The following is a 26766-nucleotide window of genomic DNA, read 5'->3' as shown; positions in this document are numbered from 1 at the left end:
AAGTTTGGTTAACAGACAGGTAGATACTAGAAGGGACAAGACTGGACAGTTGAAGCACATCCACAGGGAGAACAGCTTGCAGTACTTTGCATATGAGATAGAGATTCGTTCAGATGTCAATTCTGCCAGGTGCACCCCGTGGGCTTTCAAGTTTTCCACTTTTTTCTTGCATCCGGGTTCCAATTTTCTCCTCTTTTCTCTTGTACCCTGTACTCAGGGCATGGCGTGACTTCTGAACTGGGCAAGCTATGCCTTATCACTAACCAGGATTTCCTACCAAATACGGCTACAAACACACTTCAAACTATGATTTCAAGTCATCTGGATGCAATTCCAGATAAACATTAAGCACAACTTGCCATATTTGGAGATGCCAGCAAGCTATCAGTTACACAAACGAAGAAAATGAGATGAGAGTACACGTGAAAGAAAGCACACGTGAGCTGTGACATCTGAAGCGATTCATAGGCATTTTCAATCTGTGACCCAGTACATGAGTTTTAGCACATTTCCTCCTGCAACGCAAAAGCATTAAAAAAGCACAACTATGAACAAGCATCAGCCTAGTGGCAAGATCTCCAAGTTTGGCTTCAAATGTCAATCGCATATTACAGAAAATGATGACTGGGTAACAGCCTTACCGTTTCTATTACCTATATTAATAACAAAGAGCCCCGTAGCGCAGGGCGGTAAAGCTGCAGTGCTGCAGTCGGAGCCCTCTGCTCACGACCTGAGTTCGATCCCAGCAGAAGCTGGTTCAGGTAGCTGGCTCCAGGTTGACTCAGCCTTCCATCCTTCCAAGGTTGGTAAAATGAATACCCAGCTTGCTGGGCAGAAAGTGTAGATGACTGGGGAAGGCAATGGCAAACCACCACGTAAAAAGTCTGCCGTTAAAACGTTACGAAAGCAACGTCACCCCAGAGTCGAAAACGACTGGTGCTTGCACAGGGGCCTACCTTTAATTAAAATCCTATCTTTTTTGCAGTAGATTAAAATGCTTCCAGTTTGCGTACACCGCTTCATTTGGTCCCAGGCATATTATAAATTGCAGCCAAGAATTTCCCCTTGTTAAAACAAGAAAACGCACACACACTGTACCTGGTCTCATATTTAGATAGTGTTTTTTCTTCCCAAGCTGTATTTCCACCTCCAAAGTTCTTTTTGGCTGTATCCGTTAGACCCTGCAGAACAGAAAGCTGTACTTTAAAACACCAGCATTTTTCAAGAATGATATTGCATCACTGAAAAAAACAACATTTAAATACCAAATCTATATACTACTAACGAGGCCTGGCCTCTACCTACGGATACCTTAATCCACAGACTGGGGCCACACAGATGTCACTGCAAACATTTGGGACCCCCTAGGTTTGCAGAAAAATATGAATTAAAAAAAGGACAGCGGGGAATTCAAACTCCGCCTCAAATTAAAAAAAACAACCATTATCTGTGCAAGTGCAGAGAATACACTTACCTCCGGCAGCACAGTAGCCTGGGAGCCATGCTGGGCTGGTCAGCGGAGGCACGGCAGCCTGGGAAGTACGCTGGGCCCGGTACTGGTGGTGCAGCAGCCCAGGAGCAGTGCTGGGCCCGGTGGCATCACCATGACAACCTGCGAGCCATGCTGGGCCCAGCGGTGATGCAGCAAGCTGCCCTGCACCCAACACTGGCCGCACGTCACCCTGGGAGCTGTAATGGTACTGGCGGTGGAGGGGAAACGGGCCAAGAACCGCGCTGGATCCAGCAGTGATGCAGCGGTTCAAGAGTCATGCTGGGTCCAGAGTCAGTGGCGTGGCAGCCTGGGAGCCACACTGACAGCAGAGGATACTGGGTTCACAAGATATACCGCATTTGGCATTGGGGGGGGATATGGGATTCCTGCCCCCAGCTCACAGCGGCGAAGATGCTGGCAGCTGCAGTGGGCCTGGCTGTGGCAGAAGAGTATGCTGGCCACCATTCCAGGCCCTGCAATGGTGGAGGATGCTAGGTTTAGGAGCCATGCTAGGACCTCCCCCACAAGCGTCTACCCCTAACTGACCCGGAAACAATGGAAAGAGAAATCAGCAGCTGGGGGGGGATTCTCCCCACAAGTATCAGGATCCCCCCCACAAGGATCACAGTTCCCCTCACTTGTAAAGATACTAACATTATTTTTTACATCCGAAATTACGGCAGGTGCATTTACAGCAGCGGTCCCCAACCTTTTGGGCATCACGGACTGGTTTTGTGGAAGACAATTTTTCCACGGACCGCAGAGGGGGGGATGGTTTCGGGATGATACATTTGTGCAATTTATTTCTATTAGTTTGGTGTGGTGGTTAAGTGTGCGGACCCTTATCTGGGAGAACCGGGTTTGATTCCCCATTCCTCCACTTGCAGCTGCTGGAATAGCCTTGGATCAGCCATAGCTCTGGCAGAGCTGTCCTTGAAAGAGCAGCTTCTGGGGAGAGCTCTCTCAGCCCCACCCACCTCACAGGCTGTTGTGGGGGAGGAAGGTAAAGGAGATTGTGAGCCGCTCTGAGACTCTGAAATTTGGAGTGGAGGGTGGGATATAAATCCAAATTATTATTATTACTACTACTACAACAATGTAATATATAATGAAATAATTATACAACTCACAATTCAGACAAAAGCTACAATAAAGCATTCTCTGGATCCTAAAAATATCAATGATAAATAAGAGCTTACGGAAGCTGTAAGCAAAACATCACACTAGTTTTGGTTTTTAACACCAAGCGAAGCACTAACTTGACCACCCATTTTTCAAGTGTGCTAGTACCAATGCTATGATGCTCAAACATGGCATTTCTAACAAAAGCTTCAGAAACCAACCACCGACAAGAATGTGCAGCACAATCTTTTCTTCTGTGAGAACTACTCAGCGGTCCTCAGAAAGGCAGTATGTGCATCAGAGCAGAGTCAATCAATGGGTAGAGTGAACGCGACTCTCTCTGTAACTCTCTCTTAACATTACAGCATAGAACACGGCACTTGAAGAAGATGAAGATGATGATGATATTGGATTTATATCCCGCCCTCCACTCCGAAGAGTCTCAGAGCGGTTCACAATCTCCTTTACCTTCCTCCCCCACAACAGACACCCTGTGAGGTGGGTGGGGCTAAGAGAGCTCTTACAGCAGCTGCCCTTTCAAGGACAACCTCTGCCAGGGCTATGGCTGACCCAAGGCCATTCCAGCAGGTGCAAGTGGAGGAGTGGGGAATCAAACCTGGTTCTCCCAGATAAGAGTCCACACACTTAACCACTACACCAAACTGGTAAGAAAAACTTAACACACATTTACTTAAGAAATAAAATCAGGCACTAGCACTGGTAAAAATAATATTTTGGCATTGAATGCTACAAAAAAATTTTTTATTCCAAACAATTTTATTAGTAACATATGGTAATAAATTTCTTACATCATTAATAATTACTTTTTACCCACCCCTCCCCGTGTTACTTGACCCCCGCCGGCGTTATATACTTAAAATCTTAATATTAAAGCCATCCTTAATTAATAAGAACCAAAATTAATATCCTCCTCCCTCTTATACTTAGTCATTATCAAAAATTGCCCAATGTCCTTTTTAAAAAATATGAATGCTACAAAAATTACTTCACGTAAATTAAAAGAAAAAAAAAAAACACGAGCCATGTTCACACATGCACTTAATTTGTCTTCATAAGCCCATTACGTTTTTACAATCTCTACTAAAAAGGAAAACAAGTTATACACATAAACAGAAGTACAGACTTAAGTGCAAGCTGTATGGAAATTTAAGACGATCCCTCCTTTTTTTATTTGCTGGCATACCTGCAAAGAAAACCTAGTCCTGCATTTGAGAAAATCCTGTGTTCCACATTTAACACATGCCCAATGAGCATACAATTTAAACCTTATCCAGGCACTAGTATTTTAAATTTAAAGATGTACACACACCGGCTTTTTCACTTAGGGAAGCCAGATTATACAGCATGTATGCGAAGTCACCGGTCTTCTCACTTAGATACATGTGCTCACTATGATGTAGGGTTGCCAATCCCCAGGTAGGGGCAGGGGATCCCCCGGTTTGGAGGCCCTCCCACCGCTTCAGGGTCGTCAGAAAGCGGGGGGGGGGGGGGGAGGGAAATGTCTGCTGGGAACTCTGTTATTTCCTATGGAGATTTATTCCCATAGAAAATCATGGAGAATTGATCTTCGGGTAACTGGGGCTCTGGGGGGGGGGCTGATTTTTGGGGTAGAGGCACCAAACTTTCAGTATAGCATCTAGTGCCTCTCCCCAAAATACCCCCCAAGTTTCAAAAAGATTGGACCAGGGGGTCTAATTCTATGAGCCCCAAAAGAAGGTGCCCCTATCCTTCATTATTTCCTATCGAAGGAAGGCATTGAAAAGGTGTTTGGTCCCTTTAAATGTGATGGCCAGAACTCCCTTTGGGGTTCAGTGATGCTTGTCACAGCCTTGATCTCGGCTCCACCCCCAAAGTCTCCTGGCCCCACCCTCAAAGTCTCCTGGCTCCGCCCCCAAAGTCTCCTGGCTCCGCCCCCAAAGTCCCCAGCTTATTCTTGAATTGGACCCTACTACCACGTGTGCCTACCACGACCGCGCTTACCTGTCCGAAGCGGTCTGCTATCCCGCGGCAGGTAGTACAGGCCTGCCTGAGCCGCAGCTCTGAAGCGGGCAGCGCCGGCAACGAGGCGAGGAGGAAGAAAAGGACGGGGGGGAAGGCAGCCCTGCAGAGGCCCGAGCCAGGCGCCCGCCTCATCGCTACTGCCGCCAACCCGCGCGCTCCATCCCCCGCCTAGCCCAACCAACGCATCATTCCGCGCAAGCAGCCGGTGCCGCGCGGAGGCCATTCAGAATTCCCCCACAGGCCCCGCCCCCGCCTGCCCGCTCTGACCAATCCGTTTCGCGCTCGTGGCGCACCTCGCCGTCCCGACTGCCGGCACGTGGCCCAATCGGAACGCGCCACGCTCCGAACCAATAAGAAGCCCACGTGTAAGGCGACGCTTTGGGGGGGGGGGTTCCTGAAAGAGGAAGTGTGAATCCCGGGCGGGTATTCGTGGCTGCCATGTTAGGCTCGGGCAAGTGTTCGGCTGCGAAGGCTTCTGTCTGCCACGTTTTAAAAAGAGGTGAGCGGCGGGGGGAATTCCCTCTGAATAGGGGATGAAGGGGAAAGGACTCGTCACTCGAATTGGAAGCGCCGTTGCATATCAGCCACGCCCCCCCCAACCCCTCAACTCTTCCGTTTCCCTTTGCCCAGATCAACGATGGCAGCAGCGCCTTCGCCTGTAGTCCAATGCGGGATGGTCATCTGACGTTCTGGTCCCGCCTCCTCGTAGTGGAAACAGCGGGTGCCACGTGACTTTTGGGGGATCCCTGCTTGAGAGGCCACGTGGGCTGTTTTGCGGGTAAGTCCTGGTGGGAAAGGTAAGGTAGTCCCCTGTGCAAGTAGGGTTGCCAAGTCCAATTTAAGAAATAGCTGGGGACTTTGGGGGTGGAGCCAGGAGACATTGGGGGTGGAGCCGAGATCAAGGCTGTGACAAGCAGAATTGAACTCCAAAGGGAGTTCTGGCCATCACATTTAAAGGGACGGCACACCTTTTCAATGCCTTCCTTCCATAGGAAATAATGAAGGATAGGGGAACCTTTTTGGGGGGGCTCATAGAATTGGACCCCCTGGTCCAATCTTTTTGAAACTTGGGGGGTATTTTGGGAAGAGTCACTAGATGCTGTACTGAAAATTTGGTGCCTCTACCCCAAAAAACAGCCCCTCCAGAGCCCCAGATACCCGCGGATCAGTTCTCCATGATTTTCTATGGGAATAAATTTCCATAGGGAATAACAGAGTTCCCAGCAGACATTTCCCTTCCCTCCCCCCGCTTTTTGATAACCCTGAAGCGGGGGGAGAGCTTCCAAACCGGGGCACCCCCTGCCCCCACCTGGGGATTGGCAACCCTATGTGCAAGCACCAGTCCTTTCCCACTCTGGGGTGAGGCTGCTTTCACAACGTTTTCATGGCAGACTTTTGACGGGGTGGTTTGCCATTGCCTTCCCCAGTCACCTACATTTTCCCCCCAGCAAGCTGGGTACTCATTTGACCGACCTCGGAAGGATGGAAGGCTGAGTCAACCTTGAGCCCGCTACCTGAATCCAGCTTCCGCTGGAATTGAACTCAGGTCCTGAGCTAGGGTTGCCAATCCCCAGGTGGGGCAGGAGATCCCCCAGTTTGGAGACCCTCCCCCCGCTTCAGGGTTGTCAGAAAGGGGGGGGGAGGGAGGGAAATGTCTGCTGGGAACTCTTATTATTCCCTGTGGAGATTTATTCCCATAGAAAATCATGGAGAATTGATCCATGGGGCTCTGGGGGGCTGTTTTTTGGGGTAGAGGCACCAAATTTTCAGTATAGCATCTAGTGCCTCTCTCCAAAATACCCCCCAAGTTTCAAAAAGATTGGACCAGGGGGTCCAATTCTATGAGCCCCAAAAGAAGGTGCCCCTATCCTTCATTATTTCCTATGGAAGGAAGAAATTGAAAAGGTGTGCTGTCCCTTTAAATGTGATGGCCAGAACTCCCTTTGGAGTTCAATGATGCTTGTCACAGCCTTGATCTTGGCTCCACCCCTAATGTCTCCTCCCCCAAAGTCCCCAGATATTTCTTGAATTGGACTTGGCAACCCTATCCTGAGCAGAGAGTTCAGACTGCAGTACTGCTGCTTTACCACTCTGCGCCACTGGGAAGGGGAAGGAAGGGATAAAAGTGGTCGCCAGGTTGGTGGTTTCTAGGTGTTGGGTGACTCTCTTGCCTTGTGTTCGTTGCCATTCAGTTTAGTCTCTCCCGGGGCCATTGGGAAGAAGGAGCAGAATAAACCGGAACCGGTGTTCTTTTTATGATGTGGCCGCTCATTCAGCAATCCGGAGCCGCGCGGGGTCTTGCTGTGTCCATTGCCCAGTTTAAGATTAGAGCAGTTATATTCTGTTCGGGTTCTGAACTGCTCCGCTCAATAGGTGGGGAAACAGAGGGAACATTGATTGGAACCTCTCCTAATGAATGGGAGTAAAGTTTCGGATTAAATACGGAGCCAGAAGAATTGGAATCGGATCATAGGATATTGCAGCAGGACGAAGGCAGGAATGATTTTGGAGGTCCTAAAAAGCCCAGTCTTGAATCTCATGCATCTAAATTTTTACCTGCTGAGGCTGCTGTATCTGCTGAGTGTGTCTTCTTCTGAAAAAATGTCCTTTTTGTTAAAGCTTCTGTCACTGTATTTCAGAACATTACAACTATGCATGATACCAAATATGCCCCTGTTTGAAATGCTGTTGCTGCAAAGAACAGAATACAGGTAATTGTGCATTGAATAATAAATCAAGTCTATAATTAATTATATTATTCTATCTTATATTGATAAATGTATAAATTCAGTTGTAACGAACACAGTGGTTTCAAACAGTTTGAAATGACAACCTAAATACGATAATCCTAAATCACTTTAAAGCCCACAAACAAAACATGCCCCTGTTTGAAATGTCACAGAACATCATGGTCAATTTTTGAATTCTCTCTCGCTCTCTTTTTTTTTTTAATCCTTGCAAACAGAAATCCAGCCCTGCCAGAAAAGAGCAGAGGTAGGAAGAAAACCAGAACTGCTGTCTTCAGTCTTTGCAGATTGGGACCCATTGATATGTTCAAGAGCGATAGGAAGTCATGAGATAATGATCAGAGGCTGGAAGGGAGGGAGTGCTAAAACCAGTCTCTGGTGCTAAAACCAGGACTGTGGACAGTAGACCGAAAAAGCTGGGGACAGGATATGCAAGTGAAGCGCCGAGAGATGTACACAACTGAGAACCAAGCCAGGGAGGCCTCACTTTACTGTCCTGCTGCTCCTTTCTGGGTTCATGCAGAGAGAAAAGGCCACATGGCACCCTGTAGCAGAAGATCCTTTTGAAAGACAGCAAAAGACATGGCTCTATAAGAAGCTCATGATCCAACAGGAGGAGCTCCACAACCTACCTAAGAGGGCCTGAATTATGGGGAAGAACACTGCTTTGAACGACATACTGAGTAATTTGGAACATTGCACATGGGTGATTGTAATGGTTGCTGATAAATAAGCTTTCCAAAGGCCATTGCCCTGCCACCATTGAAAACAGGATGCTGGGAAAGAATGACTGTGCACTCATAAGCAGGTCTCTTCTGATGTCTAATCAATGGGGCTTGCTCTCAGAAGAGCATCTTTAAGATGGAAGTCAGGTTGCAATGTGAAAGACCGGAAGGAGCACAGAGCACAAACTGAATTTAATCTTCGAATGTCTGTTTCTTCTCTCCCATCAACTAATTGACCTGAAAATATTCAAATCCCACTCAGTTCCCATAAAATAAATTTCTCACTTAAACCTGCCTTTAATTCCCATCCCCAATTCCCTCTGTCCTCATAGGAAAGGAAAAAAATGCTTGCTCTGGCTGACTGTCTCTGTTCTCTTTCTCTGCTTAGAATTACACTAAGGAAGTCATGAATACCATCTTTGCTGCCCTACCTAATTGTGAGATTTGATATAATTGCTTTAATTTTAAACTGTTTTAACTGTTTCAATTGATTTTATAGTTTTCACGTGTTGGAAGCCGCCCTGAGCCCACATGGGAAAGGGCGGCCTATAAATCTACGAAATAAATAAATGAAGGGCGACCGGTCCGCCATCAGAAGCAGTTGCTCATTCTCTTAAGAATCGGCTTGCTACTGCCGCCACCTCTCCCATTACATGTCACTATTTTATCCTATTCCTCCAAGGACCACAGGATGGCGTGCATGATTCTCCCTTCCTCTGTTTTTGTCCTTGCAACAGCTCTCTGAGGTAGGCTAGTCTGAGGGCGTTTTCGCACTGACCTTCAAGTGGCGCGACCACCCTCTTCACACCGGAGGATCTGCGCGGATTTCGCACAAGAAGCGCCGGAGCACCCAAAAGAGCCGGCGACTTCCGTCGCAAAAGCCGCTCAAACCTTTTCCTGCTTCTTGGCGGTTTCCGTTTGAGCGGGTTTCGCGACGGAAGTCGCCGGCTCTTTTGGGTGCTCCGGCGCTTCTTGTGCGAAATCCGCGCAGATCCTCCAGTGTGAAGAGGGTGGTCGCGCCACTTGAAGGTCAGTGCGAAAACGCCCTGAGAGAGAGCACCTGACCCAAATGAGTTTCATGCTTAAGGGGGTTCTGAACCTGAGTTTCTGCAATCCAATCCAATTTCTGCAATCCACTCCCAAGAAATCTGTGTCAATAGATTTTCCATTATTAAAAAAAAAGCCCACACCATTTTGTGGTAAAATGCTCTGAATAAATATTCACACTTTCTAAATTTAAATTTTGTATACTTTTATTCATGTAACATCACATTTTGTAGCAGTGGTACTCTGCTAAACTTGCTGACATGCCTTACAGGTGTTCCAGCCCTGTCTGATTTTGTTTTATTGATTTATTTTACAAAAATGGTTCATTAAGCTAATGAAGGATAATACATTTCTATATAGATGTAATGCAGATTCATTTGATGTACTGCCTATTCTCTTTCTGTTATTTTTTTTAAAAAGATACTCCTTTTGGCATTTGATTAATGCTAGATATAATGGGTTTTAATTATATGGGACACGGGTTAAAAGTCAAACCTTAGTTAACATTTTCATCACTATCATTGGGCCTCATGCATCATTCTGACTTTTTCAGAGCAGCAATGGAATGAAATTAACAGCTCTGTTTCTTATTTCCTATGGTCTTCCATGACATGGGGAGAGGGAAGAAGAGGAGTTGTCTTCACTCAATGCTGGGAAATGTTTGATGACAAGCTAATGTTTCCTAATATACGCTAGTTCCTTTTGTGGGAGGATCAGGGACGCTGGCGTGTCACACAGAAGGGCTTCTGTAGAATTGTGGCTTGGCAAAGGTTGGTGGGGGAGTTGGATCAGAGAAGAGAGGAATTTGTTCTGGTGGACTGTGCATAGCACTTCCTCCTGAACCCCAGCGGGAGGGTATATCTTGGCCTCCAGGTCCCTTAGGCATCGGGGGCAGAGGAAAGGGGTTGTGCTCACCTGTGTCCTCCTCCCGTTGGAGTGTACCCTACTTGTTCCCTCTAGCCCTCGCTCTCTACTGGCTTTGGGAAGGTAGCAGCGCCAAGTGCCTCCTCTGTGGCTAGTGGCTGCAAGGGTTAAATAGGGCGCTTGCATGCCTCAGCCCTGATGTTTGGATCAGTTGGCCGTTGGAGGCTTCTCACATTGTGTCTAACTGACACTCTGCCACCAGGCTGCTCTCAGCCAGTCAGCCTCATTGCCTTGCCCTCTGGTCGCACCATGCCTCTAATGGGCCCTGAGGCCATGATAGCACCAGTCAGGTGGGCCACGGTGAAGGAACCAGTGCTGTTCCACATCACAGGGACATCTGTGTTCATCTGCTGGGACATGATTAGCATGGCTGTGCCTCCTGATGGCCCGCTGAATGGTGCAAAGGGAGCTGGCTTAACTTCTTGTGGATGGCTTCTCATGGGGACTTCAGAGTAGGAGTAGTTCCCAGGATGGGGTAGGGGTGTCCTGTCCCCTCCCAGGTGGGCAACCACCTTGGTCTGAAGCAGTAGAACAAAATGTAAGTCCAATGGCACCTTTAAGACCAGGCACACAAGAGCTCATACCTTGAATAAAACTTTTGCTGATCTTAAAGGCCTGGCATTTGGTTGAGGACAGCAATGGTTACAATCTTAGCTGGCATCCTTTTCTGCTCTCTGTGTTTGTCCGGCCTCTTCCCCTTGCCTGTGAAGTAGTCGGCAGTTTAAGAACATAACATAAGAACATAAGAGAAGCCATGTTGGATCAGGCCAACGGCCCATCAAGTCCAACACTCTGTGTCACACAGTGGCAAAAAATGTTATATACACACATACACTGTGGCTAATAGCCACTGATGGACCTCTGCTCCATATTTTTATCTAAACCCCTCTTGAAGGTGGCTATACTTGTGGCCGCCACCACCTCCTGTGGCAGTGAATTCCACATGTTAATCACCCTTTGGGTGAAGAAGTACTTCCTTTTATCCATTTTAACCTGTCTGCTCAGCAATTTCATCGAATGCCCACGAGTTCTTGTATTGTGAGAAAGGGAGAAAAGTACTTCTTTCTCTACTTTCTCCATTCCATGCATTATCTTGTAAACCTCTATCATGTCACCCCGCAGTCGACGTTTCTCCAAGCTAAAGAGTCCCAAGCGTTTCAACCTTTCTTCATAGGAAAAGTGCTCCAGCCCTTTAATCATTCTAGTTGCCCTTCTCTGCACCTTCTCACCTTGAATTGGGATTCACTGTTGCCATCTGATTTTAAGAATACTTCAAACTATAAATTGTTTTCTTCTGTATGCTTTTATGAATCTTGCACATCACCCAGAGCCCTGTAACAGGGGCTGGGCGATTTATAAATACAATAAATAATAACAACAATAATAATAGTGCCACTGGACTCAGAATTTGTCCAGACACCTTTTTAAAAGCTTTTACAAAGCTTCCCCGCTCCCCAAAGAAAGGTGTTACTTTGCTTCTGATGTATGTGTAAGTGTATGAGAGGGGGATAGATATAAAGTAACTCCATGCTTCTTTAGAAGCAAGAGTAATACTATATAGTCTGTCCACCCAATGTGGTATAGTGTGCTGGACTACGACTTCCCTGGTGATCTCGGACCACTTATTTTCAGCCTAGTTTCTACCTTTTGTAGTTGCTGTGAGGATTAGCTAGACGGAGGGGTAGGAGGTATGCTGTCCCAAACTTCCTTGGGAAAAAGGACAGAATAACGTGAAATAAATAAATACCCAGAAGCTAGTATGGAGGCAATGCAAATGGATTGTGATGTTTTGGAACAGACTGTGTCAAAGTCATAGTGGATGATCAGTGTTATAGTTATGGGATCTGCCCTGTACTCACATTGCGGATTTTAAAAATGCTTCTTTTCACTTTTGACCTCACAATGATCATGTAGATCGGAATTGTGAATCCGGTATGGCTGAGAAGAAAACCACCAGAGGACAGTTCCTGCTGCTTTTCCTGATCATTACAGTCGCTTTCACGCATTTAGCCATTTGCCCATTTACCAAAGTGGAGGAAAGCTTTAATCTGCAGGCCATTCATGACATTGTGTACCATAAATTGGACTTGGAGAAGGTAAATTTAGTCTTTGGCTGTTTTTTTTTTTTTTTTTTAAAAACATGACCATGCTCTTGATTTCTCTCTTGATTTTGGCAGGGAAAACTCTCTTAGCAAAATATTGGAAAGCTGCAAGAATTCCCTCAATTACCCTATGGTTTCAGAAAGTGTGGGATACAGGACAAAATTGCTTCGCAACTTATTTTTAATGACAATCCTAAAGTAGGGGAAAACTTTATTGAAAAAATGGTTTCTATTTTTTGATTATATAAATGCCAATTCGTCAAAAAAGAATGAAATGCCAAAAAAAATTAAATTTTGTCTTGTTTTAAAGTAGTGATTTCTCTGGATGGGGGTCTTCAGGCTTGGCTGAGGGTATTGGATTAGCAGTATGTGAGGGTTTTTTTGTTGTTTTTTTCTTCTTTTCCTTTCTTCTTTATACTGTATCAATGTTTGTATCTATGATGTACTTGTATTGGAAAAGTGGTGATTCATTGGAAAAATAAAAATTTTTTGAGTTTAAATAGGAGCATGCTACCGAGTTAGAGGGTTGCTAGAACAACAAGTGAGTTTCAGACAACCAGCAGGATCTTTTAAAGCTTATTGGGGTTTCATATTGTTATGCCTCCCAAATTAGTTATCCTCCCTCGGATTTCTGGGTGGGTGCAGAAGAATTGAACCAAGGGCTTGAATACTACCTTTCTTCTACTGTTCCCCTTCAATTGCGATGCTTTGTGGTGGAGTGTGTTCTTTTGGAACTAAGTGATATCCATGTGTTTTACATGTGCAGAAAGTATCTAAAGGTAAACAAAAGGCACTCCACGGTCTCTGTAAAGGAAGACAGCAGTGCATAAGCAGAAAGAAAGAATAAGATCAAAGCCATTGGAATCAAAACTTGGGAGTAAACCCTACCTACTTATTTGTTAGATATGCAGTTTCTTCACAGATGTTCCTAAATCAGCTCTCAGACTTATAAAAGCGTTTAAAATATGTCGTGCATTTATCTGGCTCCACACTGGGTTGGATTTTGAAGCAGCTATCAGTCATTTAGGTGGCTTCAAAGACACACACCATATTTTTTTTCTACAGGAGGTGATGATGGTGAAAGAATAAGATAATACTTATGTGTTCTTAAGTACACAGCTGCATACTAATGGATAAAAGAATTATGTCCCTTCAGAGGTTTAACATCTTAATTTGACTTCTTAAGCAAGGCTATAAATGGTCAATCCACAGGCTAGTTAAGCTGAAATATTTGAGTGAAAGGTAGTCATGGCCCATGGGTTGTCTGTCATATGTGAACATTCTCCACTTGATTGTTCCTGATGATCTCTGAAGACGAGGAACGAGCCGATTGTACGAACTAGTGCTGAACGTTAAACTGAAAGATCTGAATGGAAAAAATAGTAGCGATATATCTGCTCCATGTGAATATATTTCATGTGTTCATTCTTCTCAAGGCTTAGAAGTCTGTAACTCTGTTTAAGATTGCGTTATTGGAGTAGCCCCATAAATTTCGGCAGAACATTTATATATAGAACTAGAATGGACGAATTTTGTTTTCTAGTGGTGATTGTTTCTGTATTTCTTTTCATTGCAGTATGATCATCATGAATTTCCTGGAGTTGTCCCGAGAACATTCCTTGGTCCAATATTTATTGCTCTGCTCTCCAGCCCAGCCATCTGTGTGCTGTCTCTGTTGCAGATATCTAAGTTCTACACGCAGCTGATAGGTATTCAGACTCTTAATTAAATCAAGGAGGGCTTCTTATGGTTGGATTGCGTCCCTTAATGTTATCATTAATTGTCCGTAGTCCTCGATGGTCAAATCGATGCAGACTTTTTTGATATGTAACGTTCAGCTTTACCGTTTCTACCACAGATAATAAATCCTTTTTTCCCCCCAATTCTAATCAAAGTTCGAGGAACCTTGGGGCTGTGTGTGATTTATGCCTTGTGGAGGTTGCACAAAGAAGTCAGGAAGCAGTTTGGCTCGACCGTGTCTGTGATTTTCTGCCTGATCACTGCGACTCAGTTTCACCTGATGTTTTATTGTACTCGGACCCTCCCTAATGTGTTTGCCCTTCCTATTGGTAAGTTATTATCAGAAGCCTTGCCTTTTGACTGAATTTCTGTGTGTGTGTGTGTGTGTAAAGTGCTGTCGAGTTGCATCCGACTTACCCTGTAGGGCAAGGTTGTCAAACATGTAGCCTAGGGGCCGAACCAGGCACCCGGAGGGCTCCTATCAGACTCCCAAGCAACTGGCTCTCATTTGCTTCCTTCTGCATCACAGCTTGCTTTGCAAGACTTGCTCAATCGCATAGGAGCTACAGAGCAAAACCTCTATTTTCTCCATTGGCTGCGGCTCCTCCCTTGGAGAGCAAGGGGGGGGAGGGAGAGCTTGTTTTGCCAGGTTCTCTCAGTTGCGCAGCAGAGCTACTGAGCCAAGCGTCTCTTCCTTCTGGGGAAGGAAGGAAAGAGCCAGAGCTTCCTTTGCCCAGTTTCCTGAATCCCATGGAAGAGATACAAAGAAAGTACCTTTAAGACCAATGAGTGCTAATGCTTTAATCAGTTCTTTAAAAAAATCTTTGTGTTTGTCTGTCCCCTTTGTAAAGTTTCTATCTCTGCTACCTGGCATTACATTTTATGATACACATGGCCTGGCCCGACAAAGTCTCATTTATTTCAGATTCGGCCCTCATAACATCCCTGCTGTATGGTTTTCAGGAGACATTCAGAGGTGGCTTACCATTGCCTGCTTCTGCGCATGACTCTGGACTTCTTTGGTGGCCCCCTATCCAAATGCCAAGCAGGGCTGACTCTGCTTAGTTTCTGAGATCTGATGGGATCAGCCTAACTTGGGCTATCCAGGTCAGGGGTAACCACATTTAAAACAGCGTCTCCGTAAAACGTCATGGCAGGAAAAAAACGGCTTGAGGATTCGTTCGCGGTGCTAGACTCAATGATCGAATACCAGAATTTTTGGCAAAGGGTGCTACGCAGCGCCAAAGGAAAAGGGGCCTAGACTATATGTGTGAAACATCTGGATGAACTGTATCCTGTCTGTTAAGTGCCTACGTGAATAGGCCCCTTCTCGTAGCATCCGTTCACTGGGTTGGGTGGGATGGAGGCAGCGATGGATGGTTCTTCCTTGAGTTTCTAAGCGTGATGCCAACTTGAAACTGCTGTTGACGCCCTCCTGGAAATACAGCCTGTGTGCTGTTGCGTGGTGTAAACCAGCCTTCCTCACGGTTGTCCTTGGACACAGATCTGAAAGCAAAGCATTGCCAGTAGAATGAAGCCCAGCGTCCTCACAGCAAGCTTCGGAGAGGAGCGCGGTGGAAAGGAAGGGAGGGGGCTGGCAGTGACAGCGGCAGCAGAGGCGGTTGTCTGGCTTATCATGGAATGTGAACCCATCTGTCCACTAAGAGCTCCAGTGCCTTGTTTTATGATTTTGGGGTTGCGGGGGGAGAGAAGCAAGACCCTGTAAGTTTTTCAGTGCCCCATTTTTATAGGAGAATTGCCGCCTTTACAATTAAAGAGCCGAACTACAGCAAAAGTCACAGCAGAGGGTCAACAGCGTAAGAAACTGCAATTCCGTAACTGAAGGCACGCGCCTTAACAACACTGATCCGTTGATTCATCGTCCGTAATTTTTTCTGCAGCCCTAACACTGTTTCTTGCCAGTTCTTTACTGGGCACACGTGAGATCTCACAATAAGTCATAAATATACACAGGAGCACCCTGCACAGTTTTTAGGGCGCTGGCATAAATCAGTGCATGGTTGCACTTGGATTACTAGCGGCTGTTGAGTGCTGTCGTTGCCCTTTATGTTAAGCGTCTCTGCTGTATCACCTGCCTTGACTTAAAGGCTTCTCTTTTTTGACATGCTGTGTTGGGTCCCATACTGAGATGCACTGGGCTCCTGAACCATAGGTTCCCAACCCCTAGCCTAAATCATGTTAGAAGAAAATACAAGACCTTTTTCATTGAAATGGGCTTCCAGCTACAGATTAACTGAGACTGTTTTCATCTGGGTGCTTTAAGTGCTGCTGTTATGATCCTTTTTCAGATGTGTGGTTATTCACTACCTTGTCTCTTCTGACCTTAACACAGGGCTTCCCCCCCCCCCTTTTCTTTTTTTTGTAACCAGTTCTGCTGGCAGCTACGTCATGGATTCAGCAGAAGCAATTCTCATTTATCTGGTTCTCAGGTTTGGCCGTTATTGTCTTTAGAGCTGAACTATGTATCTTCCTGGGCTTGATGCTTCTAGTGACCCTCTTTAACAAACGACTCTCTATTCTGAAAATGCTTTCCTATGCCATACCTGCGGGGGCTTTTTGGTTAGGTAAGTCCTTCTGAACTCATCAGGTCTGATTTCGTGTGTTCCTTTTTCAGAATTGTTGAGTGATAGTTAACCTCGTAAGGTCTTGATTTTATGTTAGAAAATGGGCAAAATAGATACTGTTTTTAAAGGGACAAGGGACAGATCCTTATCGATGCATTGTCCGTGAATTCGGCCTAGTCCGTGTACCTGCTCAGTTGACCTGGGTTTGAACCAAAGTAGAGCTGGTTTACAGATGACCCACTTGTGTGCCCTTTACACACAGGTGCATATTTTTATATGAAGTGGAGAATACACACACACACACACATTTTGTACATAAGTATGTTTGTCCATTTGCTCCGATCATTGCAAAGAGAGTGTGCAGACGAGGTGATGTTCTAAGTCTCAGTTACTAAGAAATGTTTCTCGTGACCTACGAATATGGTTAGTGTAGGCCCAAGGCTTACTCTGAAAGCCCACTGTGAAGTAGACCTGACCCGCTAGGGCTACTTATAAACCAGTCTTCTGCTTCCATTCTACACCACTAAATACTCCTTGATCCAGTGACTTCTTGTTAACAACAGCATGGCTTAGGTGGTGCAAAGCAGTGGAGTCACCCAGTAGAACACTAGTGACGTTGTAGGATATACATTTGTGGATATGCGTCGTTATCCTACCAGTGTCAGTTTGATATGAAGGTTTTTAACAATGATTTATTTATAAATAAATGTATTTGTTATTATGATTTATTATTATGATGTTTTTTTATAAATAAATAAATTACGCAAATAGAGGAGACAAGAATATTTATACCTTAGATTTGTGGATTGCCCAGTCCCTGCTGCTGCAGGGCTCTGGGCAATGTACGACGTTATTAAAACAAACCAGTTACAATATTTATTATTAAATTTCTATACTGCCATTCCCGCCGAAGCAGGCTCAGAGTGGCTTAAATATCAAGAAGGCAATTACATAAAACCAATTAAAACAGATATAGAGGGTAACACAATAGAACATTAAAACAATGCCAGCTGCTATCTCAACAGTCTAGAAATGGCACTATATGTAATGATGGCTGAAGCAGCATGTCTGTTTCATATTTTCAACTTTTATCCAGATGTTTTGTAAAAACCGTAGTTAAAATACATTTTGACAGGGCTTTATGTGTAGGAAAAGCCCAGCAAGAACTCATTTGCATACTAGGCCACACCCTCCTGATGCCACCATTGTTGCGCACGGGGCTTTTTAGTAGAAGCAGCCCAGCAGGAACTCATTTGCATATTAGGCCACATCCCCTGACACCAAGCCAGCCGGAACTGCGTTCCTGCTCAGAAAAAGCCCTGCATTTTGATAACACTGTAGAAACAGATGGCGAGGATTGTTACTTATTCTGATTTCAGACCTCCGGCTGCTTCGCAGGCAGGCCAGGTCGGGGCCAGAACTGAGAAGGCCTTGGCCCTCATTGAGGATGGCCAAGCATCTTTCTTTGAATCTTGGTCCAGATCAGGACTATTTTATATGCCTAGGTAACGTATCAGATTGCTGTAAGACAGGCTTCTCTGTCTAATTCTTTTTTGGATTTTTCATCTTTTAGGACTGACAGTGGTCACGGACTCTGTGTTTTGGAGGCAAGTTCTGTGGCCTGAAGGAAAAGTGCTTTGGTATAACATTGTTTTAAATAAAAGTTCCAACTGGGGTGTATCCTTTAACTGTTGAAGGTATGATAAAACATGAAGCAGCCTTTTCCTGAGTTAGATCATTGTCTGTCAAGGTCAATAACGTCAACGTTGACGGCCAGCAATTGTCTTTCACATCACCTCCTACCTGATCCTTTTAATTGGAGATGCCAGGGACTGAACCTGGGACCTTCTGCAAGTAAAGCAGGCTATACTGAGCTATGGCCCAGTCCTAAATTGAATCAGCAAGCCTGACTTATTCAGGAGGTTTAATTACAGGCGGTTAAAATGATTTCTGCGAAGAAACCCATCCAAAAAGCCAATACAAAATTATAATTTTTTTTCAATGGCAATTTTGCATGGTAATGATAAGTGCTAGTGGAGCAAAGCTTGTGGAGAGGGACTTTTTCCTCTTTGTCTTTTCAGTGGAGCCCCAAAGCCTTCCAGGAGTTTGTTCTTGGGGATCGGTGGACTCCCATGAACAGCACAGGGGGCAAAGTGGAGGTTTGTAATGGATGAGCCAAACGGGGCATAATCCTCCCCCAATCCCAATGACAGAAGTGCCCTTCCTTTATTGGAAGCAACATGTAGGATACAATCCAGTGTTTGCTTTAAAGAATCCTTAACTCTTTTTCGATTGAAGACCTCTCCTTTCTTGTGGTATTTTTATTCAGCCTTGCCTCGAGGTCTTGGGTGCAGTATTCTTTTCATACCACTAGGTGCAGTGGACAGAAGAACCCGAGTTTTGATGCTACCTACGATTGGCTTTATTTTCTTATATTCATTTCTGCCACATAAAGAACTTCGGTTTATCATATATACTTTCCCATTTTTCAACATAGTGGCTGCCAAAGGCTGCTCCCGAATGTAAGTTTGATATTACTTGTGTAAATATATTGCCTTCACACAGAAAAACTGTTCATAGTTGGTTTGTCAGGTCTTCAACCACTTAAGAAGAAATGAGTGTTAATTTGTCTTGTTCCATTACGTTCAAGAGTTAAGCGAGCCACATGAAACTAATTGGAATTCTGTTGTTAAGATACATATTGGCAAGTAAGGTGAAAGATTATAGCATCATCTTGTGATAAGAACATAAGAGAAGCCATGTTGGATCAGGCCAATGTCCCATCCAGTCCAACACTCTGTGTCACACAGTGGCCAAAAAAATTATATATATACACACATATATCTACACACTGTGGCTAATAGCCACTGATGGACCTCTGATCCATATTTTTATCTAACCCCCTCTTGAAGCTGTCTATGCTTGTAGCCGCCGCCACCTCCTGTGGCAGTGAATTCCACGTGTTAATCACCCTTTGGGTGAAGAAGTACTTCCTTTTATCCGTTTTAACCTGACTGCTCAGCAATTTCATCGAATGCCCACAAGTTCTTGTATTGTGAGAAAGGGAGAAAAGTACTTCTTTCTTTACTTTCTCCATCCCATGCATTATCTTGTAAACCTCTATCATGTCACCCTGCAGTCGACGTTTCTCCAAGCTAAAGAGCCCCAAGCGTTTTAACCTTTCTTCATAGGGAAAGTGTTCCAACCCTTTAATCATTCTAGTTGCCTTTTTCTGGAATTTTTCCAATGCTATAATATCCTTTTTGAGGTGCGGTGACCAGAATTGCACACAGTATTCCAAATGAGACCGCACCATTGATTTATACAGGGGCATTATGATACCGGCTGATTTGTTTTCAATTCCCTTCCTAATAATTCCCAGCATGGCGTTGGCCTTTTTTATTGCAATCGCACACTGTCTTGACATTTTCAGTGAGTTATCTACCATGACCCCAAGATCTCTCTCTTGGTCAGTCTCTGCCAGTTCACACCCCATCAACTTGTATTTGTAGCTGGGATTCTTGGCCCCAATGTGCATTACTTTGCACTTGGCCACATTGAACCTCATCTGCCACGTAGACGCCCACTCACCCAGCCTCAACAGATCCCTTTGGAGTGCCTCACAATCCTCTCTGGTTCTCACCACTCTGAACAATTTAGTGTCATCTGCAAACTTGGCCACTTCACTGCTCACTCCCAACTCCAAATCATTTTTGAACAAGTTAAAGAGCATGGGACCCAGTACCGAGCCCTGCGGCACCCCACTGCTTACCGTCCTCCACTGCGAAGACTGCCCATTTATACTCACTCTCTGCTTCCTATTAATTAGCCAGTTTTTGATCCACAAGAGGACCTGTCCTTTTACTCCATGACTCTCGAGTTTTCTAAGGAGCCTTTAATGAAGAACTTTATCAAAAGCTTTTTGGAAGTCAAGGTAAACAACATCTATTGGGTCTCCTTTGTCCACATGTTTGTTCACCCCCTCAAAGAACTAACAGGTTAGTGAGGCAAGATCTTCCCTTACAGAACCCATGCTGAGTCTTCCTCAATAACCCGTATTGAGGAATAACCTCAATAACCCGTATGTGCCTACTCATTCTGTCCTTGATAATGGTTTCTACCAACTTTCTTGGTATTGAAGTCAGACTGACTGGCCTGTAATTTCCCGGATCTCCTCTGGAACCCTTTTTAAAGATGGAGGTGACATTTGCTACCTTCCAGTCCTCAGGAACGGAGGCAGATTTCAATGAAAAATTACATATTTTTGTCAGAAGATCCACAAGTTCAACTCTGAGTTCTTTCAGAACTCTTGGATGTATGTCATCCGGACCTGGTGACTTATTAGTTTTTAATTCGTCTATTAGTTGTAGGACTTCCTCTCTTGTCACCTCAATCTGACTCAGGTCTTTCAACATCCCTTCCAAAATAAGTGGTTCTGGAGCGGGCAAACACTTCTCGTCTTCCACAGTGAAGACGGAGGCAAAAAATGCATTCAGCTTCTCAGCCATTTCCCTATCCTCCTTCAGTAATCATTTTACCCCTTGGTCATCCAAGGGCCCCACTGCCTCCCTGGCTGGTTTCCTGCTTCTAATATATTTGAAGAAATTTTTATTGTTCGTCTTTATGGTTTTTGCAACATGCTCCTCATAGTCCCTTTTTGCCTGCCTGATCACAGTCTTGCATTTGATTTGCCACAGCCTGTGTTCCCTTTTATTAATCTCACTTGGACTAGCTTTCCACCACTTAAAGGAGTCCTTCTTACCTTTTACAGCTTCCATTAACTTGTGCTTGTAAATACTCTAAAAATAAACAGCATAAATGTATAATACATCAAGAGAGAGTTAACACACATGAGAAACCGTGGATTTCAAGCCAAACTTAGTTTTGAGTAGATCTTCCTCAGACCAATTCTGTTTTATTCTGTTTATTCAGTTTTTTTAAGAAAAAACACCAGTTCAAGGAGCCAGAAAAGGTATCTCACCCATCCCATAGGCCACACTCCCTTGACTTAGCCAATCCCCCTGGAGTTTACAGTAGGTCCTGTATAAAAGCCCTATAAGCTACATCGGGTGTGTGGCCTAATTACAAAGGAGTTCCTGCTACAAAAAAAAGCCCTATCCGGCAGTGTTTCTTTTTGTTTTCTCCAGCCTGTGCCATTAGTTACAGTCTAACACAGTTACAGCCTTCTAAGTCTGTTGAAGCTGCACTGTAAGGGTGTACAGAATTTTGCAGGAAGCTCAAGAGAAATCCTGGTTGGAGACACAAATAGTGGCATGTGTAGTAGATGGATCTATTTGCATGTTCCAGCTGACTGCATTTAATTGAGTGGGATTCTAAGAGTGGAAGGAGTTTCTCAAGCAAACAAGGGGTGGTCTATAGAAGTGTCTGTCCCGCTGTGATGTATTACATGTCATCCCTGGGGTTTTATAATCAAGTTGTTTAAGGGGGTGGTTGAAGGAAAAGTATTGGTATGTGAGTTCTGTGGCTCTTGAGGAAGGATGGAATTCTATAAACGGCTGTTTCCAGTTTCAGCATGTCAAATTTCCAATGAATTACAATTAAATGTTTCCATTTAGTGGGAAAAATCTATCACTATATACTGTCACAGAGATAATACCCCCATAAGGCACTGTGTTGAAGGAACTATCCTTACAGACAACGAAGTTGCCTCCAAGGATATCTTGGGCATATTAATATGAAGCATAAAAAGAAATATCTAGGTATATTTATATTCCGTACAGAATACTGAGTGGCTTACTAAATAATGACTTTTCTCGGAAGAAATAATTAGAAGACTCTGAGAGATCTAGGTTCAGATCCCTTACTCTTCCGCAGAAACCCTTCAATGGGCTTAGAAAGGTGTAAAGCTGTTTTAGGATTACAGTGCAAATTTGCCTCCTTCAGGAGGATCCATAATTATCTCTGCTGCAACTTCACTGTGAAACCATTTTTAACTATATTCTCTGGTACATAAGCAGAGGAAACAGCACTAACTCTGGTGCAATTTCTGTTCTCTCCACAGACTAAACAATTACAAGAAATCTTGGCTGTATAAGTTGGGCTCTCTCTTTGTCGTAGCGCACCTGCTGGCGAATGCGGCTTACTCGGGTGTGTCGCTCTACGTATCGCACTTCAATTATCCTGGAGGAGTTGCAATGCAAAAGCTGCACCAGGTGGTGCCCCCAAGCACATGTGTGTAGAGCTGAGGTGAAACTGCCGAAGTCTTGTAGCTTGTATATTTGATAGCCTTAGGCCATTTGACGTAAAAGTTTATATTGCAAATGGGGGAGAGGATATTTAGATGAACAGCTTACAACATTGTTCTTCGTGGTGGAGTTATACCATGTTGATTGAATCGTTGTAATACTTGGAGTGTAGGCCAGTATTGTTCACACAGACAAGAACCATAGCGGTTGTGGTGAGGTGAAGAATTGTTTGGCCTAGGAAAGAACTGTCACAGTCAGCTGAGAGGCCTAGCAAGGAATTTGAAAGCAGAATGGCAGCAAGATATTGGTCCTTGAGGGGACATCTGGCCAGAGCCCCATAGCAAGAGTTGTAGTGTTCGAACTGGCCAAACTACTTCTCTGTGCAGGAAATCCAGCAGTACAGCATTTCCAACAGATGTCTGTGCAGACCATCAAGTGAGTGAGATTCCACACTGCTTCACAAAGGCTGAGACAAGTCTTATGAGAGGTCTCTGAAGGAAGGCTTTCAGTTGGCAGTTCCCTAGAAGTTTTTAACTCATTCTATAATGTGGGTGAAGTCTGCTTCCTTCAGCTCCCCCCCCCCACTCCCACATACTATCTTCACTCCTTTCCTTGGAGTCCTGTCTCTTTTTTCATTCCAGTTCTCCATTATGACAATTTTAAGACTCCTGTGGATTACATCAGAATGACAGGGATTGGTTTTTGAAAGTGGCATTATCGAGAATTCATATCCTGTTCAAGACAGATTCTCACAGAAGTTTGTGTAGACTGATAGCAGCCTTCTGTATTTGAAGCGCTAACAAACAGATGTACTTCTGCTTTTGCATCTCATCCTGAAGTGTCAGAGAAGACTTGTGAGGGAAACAGATTGTATCCAAGTTGAACACCTTAGTATCTTGGTTCAGAAACACACTTCTGTTTGTTGGCCCTTCCTCTTATATACCGTATACACACACACACATATACACATGTAAGTACCGTATATGTATTCCTGTTTCAAGGCACAATTTGTTCTCTTTTCAGATGTTTCTGTCCACATTGATGCAGCCTCAGCACAAACTGGAGTCTCTCGATTTTTGGAAGTCAATTCAAATTGGAAGTAAGAAGTGCTTTTAAAGCATTTTTCTCTGTGATGATTGCTTTCCCTTGTCCAGTACAGGGATAGCCTTGCCAAATCTCAGAGTGTTGTCAAGGAAGCAGATGATAGATCTTAGCTTGGTGTCACAGGAAGGGCCTTCCCTTCAGACTACCAAGCAATCTGCTTCAGAGAAGATGAGGCATCAGAGAACACTGTGTGAAAAGACATCTCTGAGACAAGTGAATGTGGTGCTTATGTCTCTGTATGCCACTTCTGACCCTAGCTGCAGCTACTTCCCAAGATCAGAGTCACTACAAAAGAGTTAGACAGACAGTACCATGAGGGAGTCCCCACAGGGGACTCTAAAATGTCTTTTTATGTTGTGGGGAGAAAAGAGGTGATCAAGCTGGAAGCAACCTGCCCAGTCTCATGCTACTTTAGGCTTTGCATGGCCTAGCCAGGCCATTCTTGTCAGGTTGGAAGCAGTGTATAAATTTAATGCTGCTTCTGTTTCAGCCATTGTTGCTTCAGTGTGGTGTGACAGAAGACTCTTTTAGGGGGTTGCCTTGTCCCTTGTGCTTCATTTTCTCCATCATTGCACTGTGAGCATTAGAAAAATGGAGGACAGATGGGGGGAAGAAGCCCACCTGCATTTGTCAAATGTCTTTATGTTTGATAAGATTTACCTATGGCTAAATAGTTGCTTCTTTTAGGTGATGACTTAGCTAGATTCCAAACCATCTCCAGACAAGCTGGAAGATAAATTTAACAAATTCATGAAATTACCTACAGAGAGTAACCCTGGGGAGGGGGATTCAAATCTCCTTAATTTTGTGAATGGAAATAAACTATTTCCTATTTATACCTTTGGGAAAATGTAAATGAGTGATTTCCCCCCCACACACACACAATTTAAGTTATTAATAATCTAGGAGAAAATTTCATTTAGTCCAGAAACTGGGAGTATGCTGTGAGAGTCCTCTCCGCCCCACCTACCTCACAGGGTGTCTGTTGTGGGGGAGGAAGGTAAAGGAGATTGTGAGCCACTCTGAGACTCTTCGGAGTGGAGGGCGGGCTATAAATCCAATATCTTCATCTACCTCACAGGGTGTCTGTTGTGGGGGAGGAAGGTAAAGGAGATTGTGAGCCGCTCTGAGACTCTTCGGAGTGGAGGGCGGGATATAAATCCAATATCTTCATTTACCTCACAGGGTGTCTGTTGTGGGGGAGGAAGGGAAAGGAGATTGTGAGCCGCTCTGAGACTCTTCAGAGTGGAGGGCGGGATATAAATCCAATATCTTCATCTACCTCACAGGGTGTCTGTTGTGGGGGAGGAAGGTAAAGGAGATTGTGAGCCGCTCTGAGACTCTTCGGAGTGGAGGGCGGGATATAAATCCAATATCTTCATTTACCTCACAGGGTGTCTGTTGTGGGGGAGGAAGGTAAAGGAGATTGTGAGCCGCTCTGAGACTCTTCGGAGTGGAGGGCGGGATATAAATCCAATATCTTCATCTACCTCACAGGGTGTCTGTTGCGGGGGAGGAAGGGAAAGGAGATTGTGAGCCGCTCTGAGACTCTTCGGAGTGGAGGGCGGGATATAAATCCAATATCATCTTCTTCTTCTCCTAAACTAAGGAAGCTGATTTTTACACATACTCTTACTTTTGGCACTAAAATGTTTTAATACCAAAGAATGTGAATGTGCAAAGCACATCGTCCGGGCCAGGAATTTGAAGTCCCAAATATGAAGCAAACAGGTTGAATAGATTTTCAACAAAACTTTATTTCAGTAGATAATCTGAGGGGTTTCCAAAAGTGGAAAGCGTTTCAGGTTTAAGAAATGAAAATATGATAAAACCCAGACAAAATTAATAATATTTAAAATAGATGCAAGCTCGCTATTTTTATATTTGCTTTCTTAGTTTACACCCCGATTTTCTCCTCAAAGTGGCTTCTGTTCTCATTTATTTTATCCTCACAATGATCCTCTAAAGTAGGTTATGCTGAGTGCGTGAGTGGCCAAGGGTCACCTAGGAAGCTTCCATGGCAGAGTGGGGCTTTCAGACCTGGGACTCCCAAGATCCTAGCCTGACACACTAATCACTACAGTACGCTGTCTATACTAGGGGCCCCCAGACTTGTTTAACCAGAGATCACATTTGGAATTTTAAGAACAGGTCATAGGCGCTATAACAGTTCCCTAGCCACAAATGTCCTTCAGTAGTGGAGCCAGCCGATTCCCGGTGGGCGCTCCCTGCATTATAAAGTAAATGCCTTCTGGGTTTTTCTAAGCCACCTCGGACTCCGACGAAGTGGAAGACACCCAGGGCTGACTGCCTGCATTGGAGAAGAGATGCTTTGAACACCTGGAAACATATAGGTGGGCGCCATGATATCCATGGGGGACCACATTTGTAGTCTGCTGTTAAGTAGATTTGAGTATTTAAATAAGCTTAGTGATTCATCGGCGTCATCTGAACCATTTCATTGCCATGTCTGCCTTTACCTCGGGGGGGGGGGGGGGGGAGAAGGACACGAACTTGATTATCTGTATCCAAAGACTTGACTTCAACTGGCTTGATATAAATGCTAATTCAAGGCAAGTCTCGTCCTGGCCTTTGTAATCCTTGCATCAGGCGAATGGATTTACACATGTAGGGAACTTTACAATGATAGTATGCATGGAAGCTTCCATCTTAATAACAGCTTCTGTAGTATCCAGAAGCAAAGTGTTGCTTTAGGAGTTGGCAGGTGCTCAGTTTTGATAATAACCTGCCCAGACTTTCAGTTACAATTGGCAGATGAATCTGATATGCTACTCAGCAGCTTGGATGAAATTTCTAAAGAGGGTAGGAAATTTGCCTTGTGATCCGTGGAAGTGTGTTCTCTGCCATTTTGGACATTCAAACCAACAACGACAGAAACCCCCTTCACATGGCACAGGAATTGTCCCCCTTCTTCAGATTCAGCTTACCT

The 26766-nt window shown here is 44.6% G+C and overlaps 2 protein-coding genes across 3 annotated transcripts in view; one reads left to right on the top strand and one right to left on the bottom strand.

Annotated features, from left to right (window-relative positions):
- The window catches only part of CRELD2 (cysteine rich with EGF like domains 2), a 636644-nt gene extending 631740 nt beyond the window's left edge, over positions 1 to 4904 (bottom strand). For both annotated transcript variants that reach the window (XR_009555724.1, XM_060244788.1), the window contains exons 1-2: positions 4616 to 4904; positions 1099 to 1181 (exon numbers count right to left, since the gene is read on the bottom strand). Coding sequence is in view for 1 of the 2 variants with exons in the window: in XM_060244788.1 (XP_060100771.1) it covers positions 1099 to 1181; positions 4616 to 4768 (236 nt within the window). In the remaining variant the exon portion in view is untranslated. The remainder of the gene's footprint in view (positions 1 to 1098; positions 1182 to 4615) is intronic.
- A 112-nt stretch (positions 4905 to 5016) lies between these two features.
- ALG12 (ALG12 alpha-1,6-mannosyltransferase) overlaps positions 5017 to 26766 on the top strand; it is a 37661-nt gene continuing 15911 nt past the window's right edge. Inside the window, exons 1-9 of the mRNA XM_060244787.1 lie at positions 5017 to 5135; positions 5267 to 5414; positions 11994 to 12175; positions 13758 to 13890; positions 14077 to 14250; positions 16312 to 16506; positions 18080 to 18113; positions 22529 to 22698; positions 23736 to 23811. Of these exons, the coding sequence (XP_060100770.1) occupies positions 12014 to 12175; positions 13758 to 13890; positions 14077 to 14250; positions 16312 to 16506; positions 18080 to 18113; positions 22529 to 22698; positions 23736 to 23811 (944 nt within the window). The 5' untranslated portion in view covers positions 5017 to 5135; positions 5267 to 5414; positions 11994 to 12013. The remainder of the gene's footprint in view (positions 5136 to 5266; positions 5415 to 11993; positions 12176 to 13757; positions 13891 to 14076; positions 14251 to 16311; positions 16507 to 18079; positions 18114 to 22528; positions 22699 to 23735; positions 23812 to 26766) is intronic.

Source organism: Heteronotia binoei, chromosome 8 (assembly GCF_032191835.1).
Source record: "Heteronotia binoei isolate CCM8104 ecotype False Entrance Well chromosome 8, APGP_CSIRO_Hbin_v1, whole genome shotgun sequence".
In the NCBI taxonomy this organism is placed as follows: Eukaryota; Metazoa; Chordata; class Lepidosauria; order Squamata; family Gekkonidae; genus Heteronotia; species Heteronotia binoei.
The sequence above is the reverse complement of the archived record's forward strand: the minus strand, read 5'-3'. Positions and strand labels throughout refer to the sequence as shown.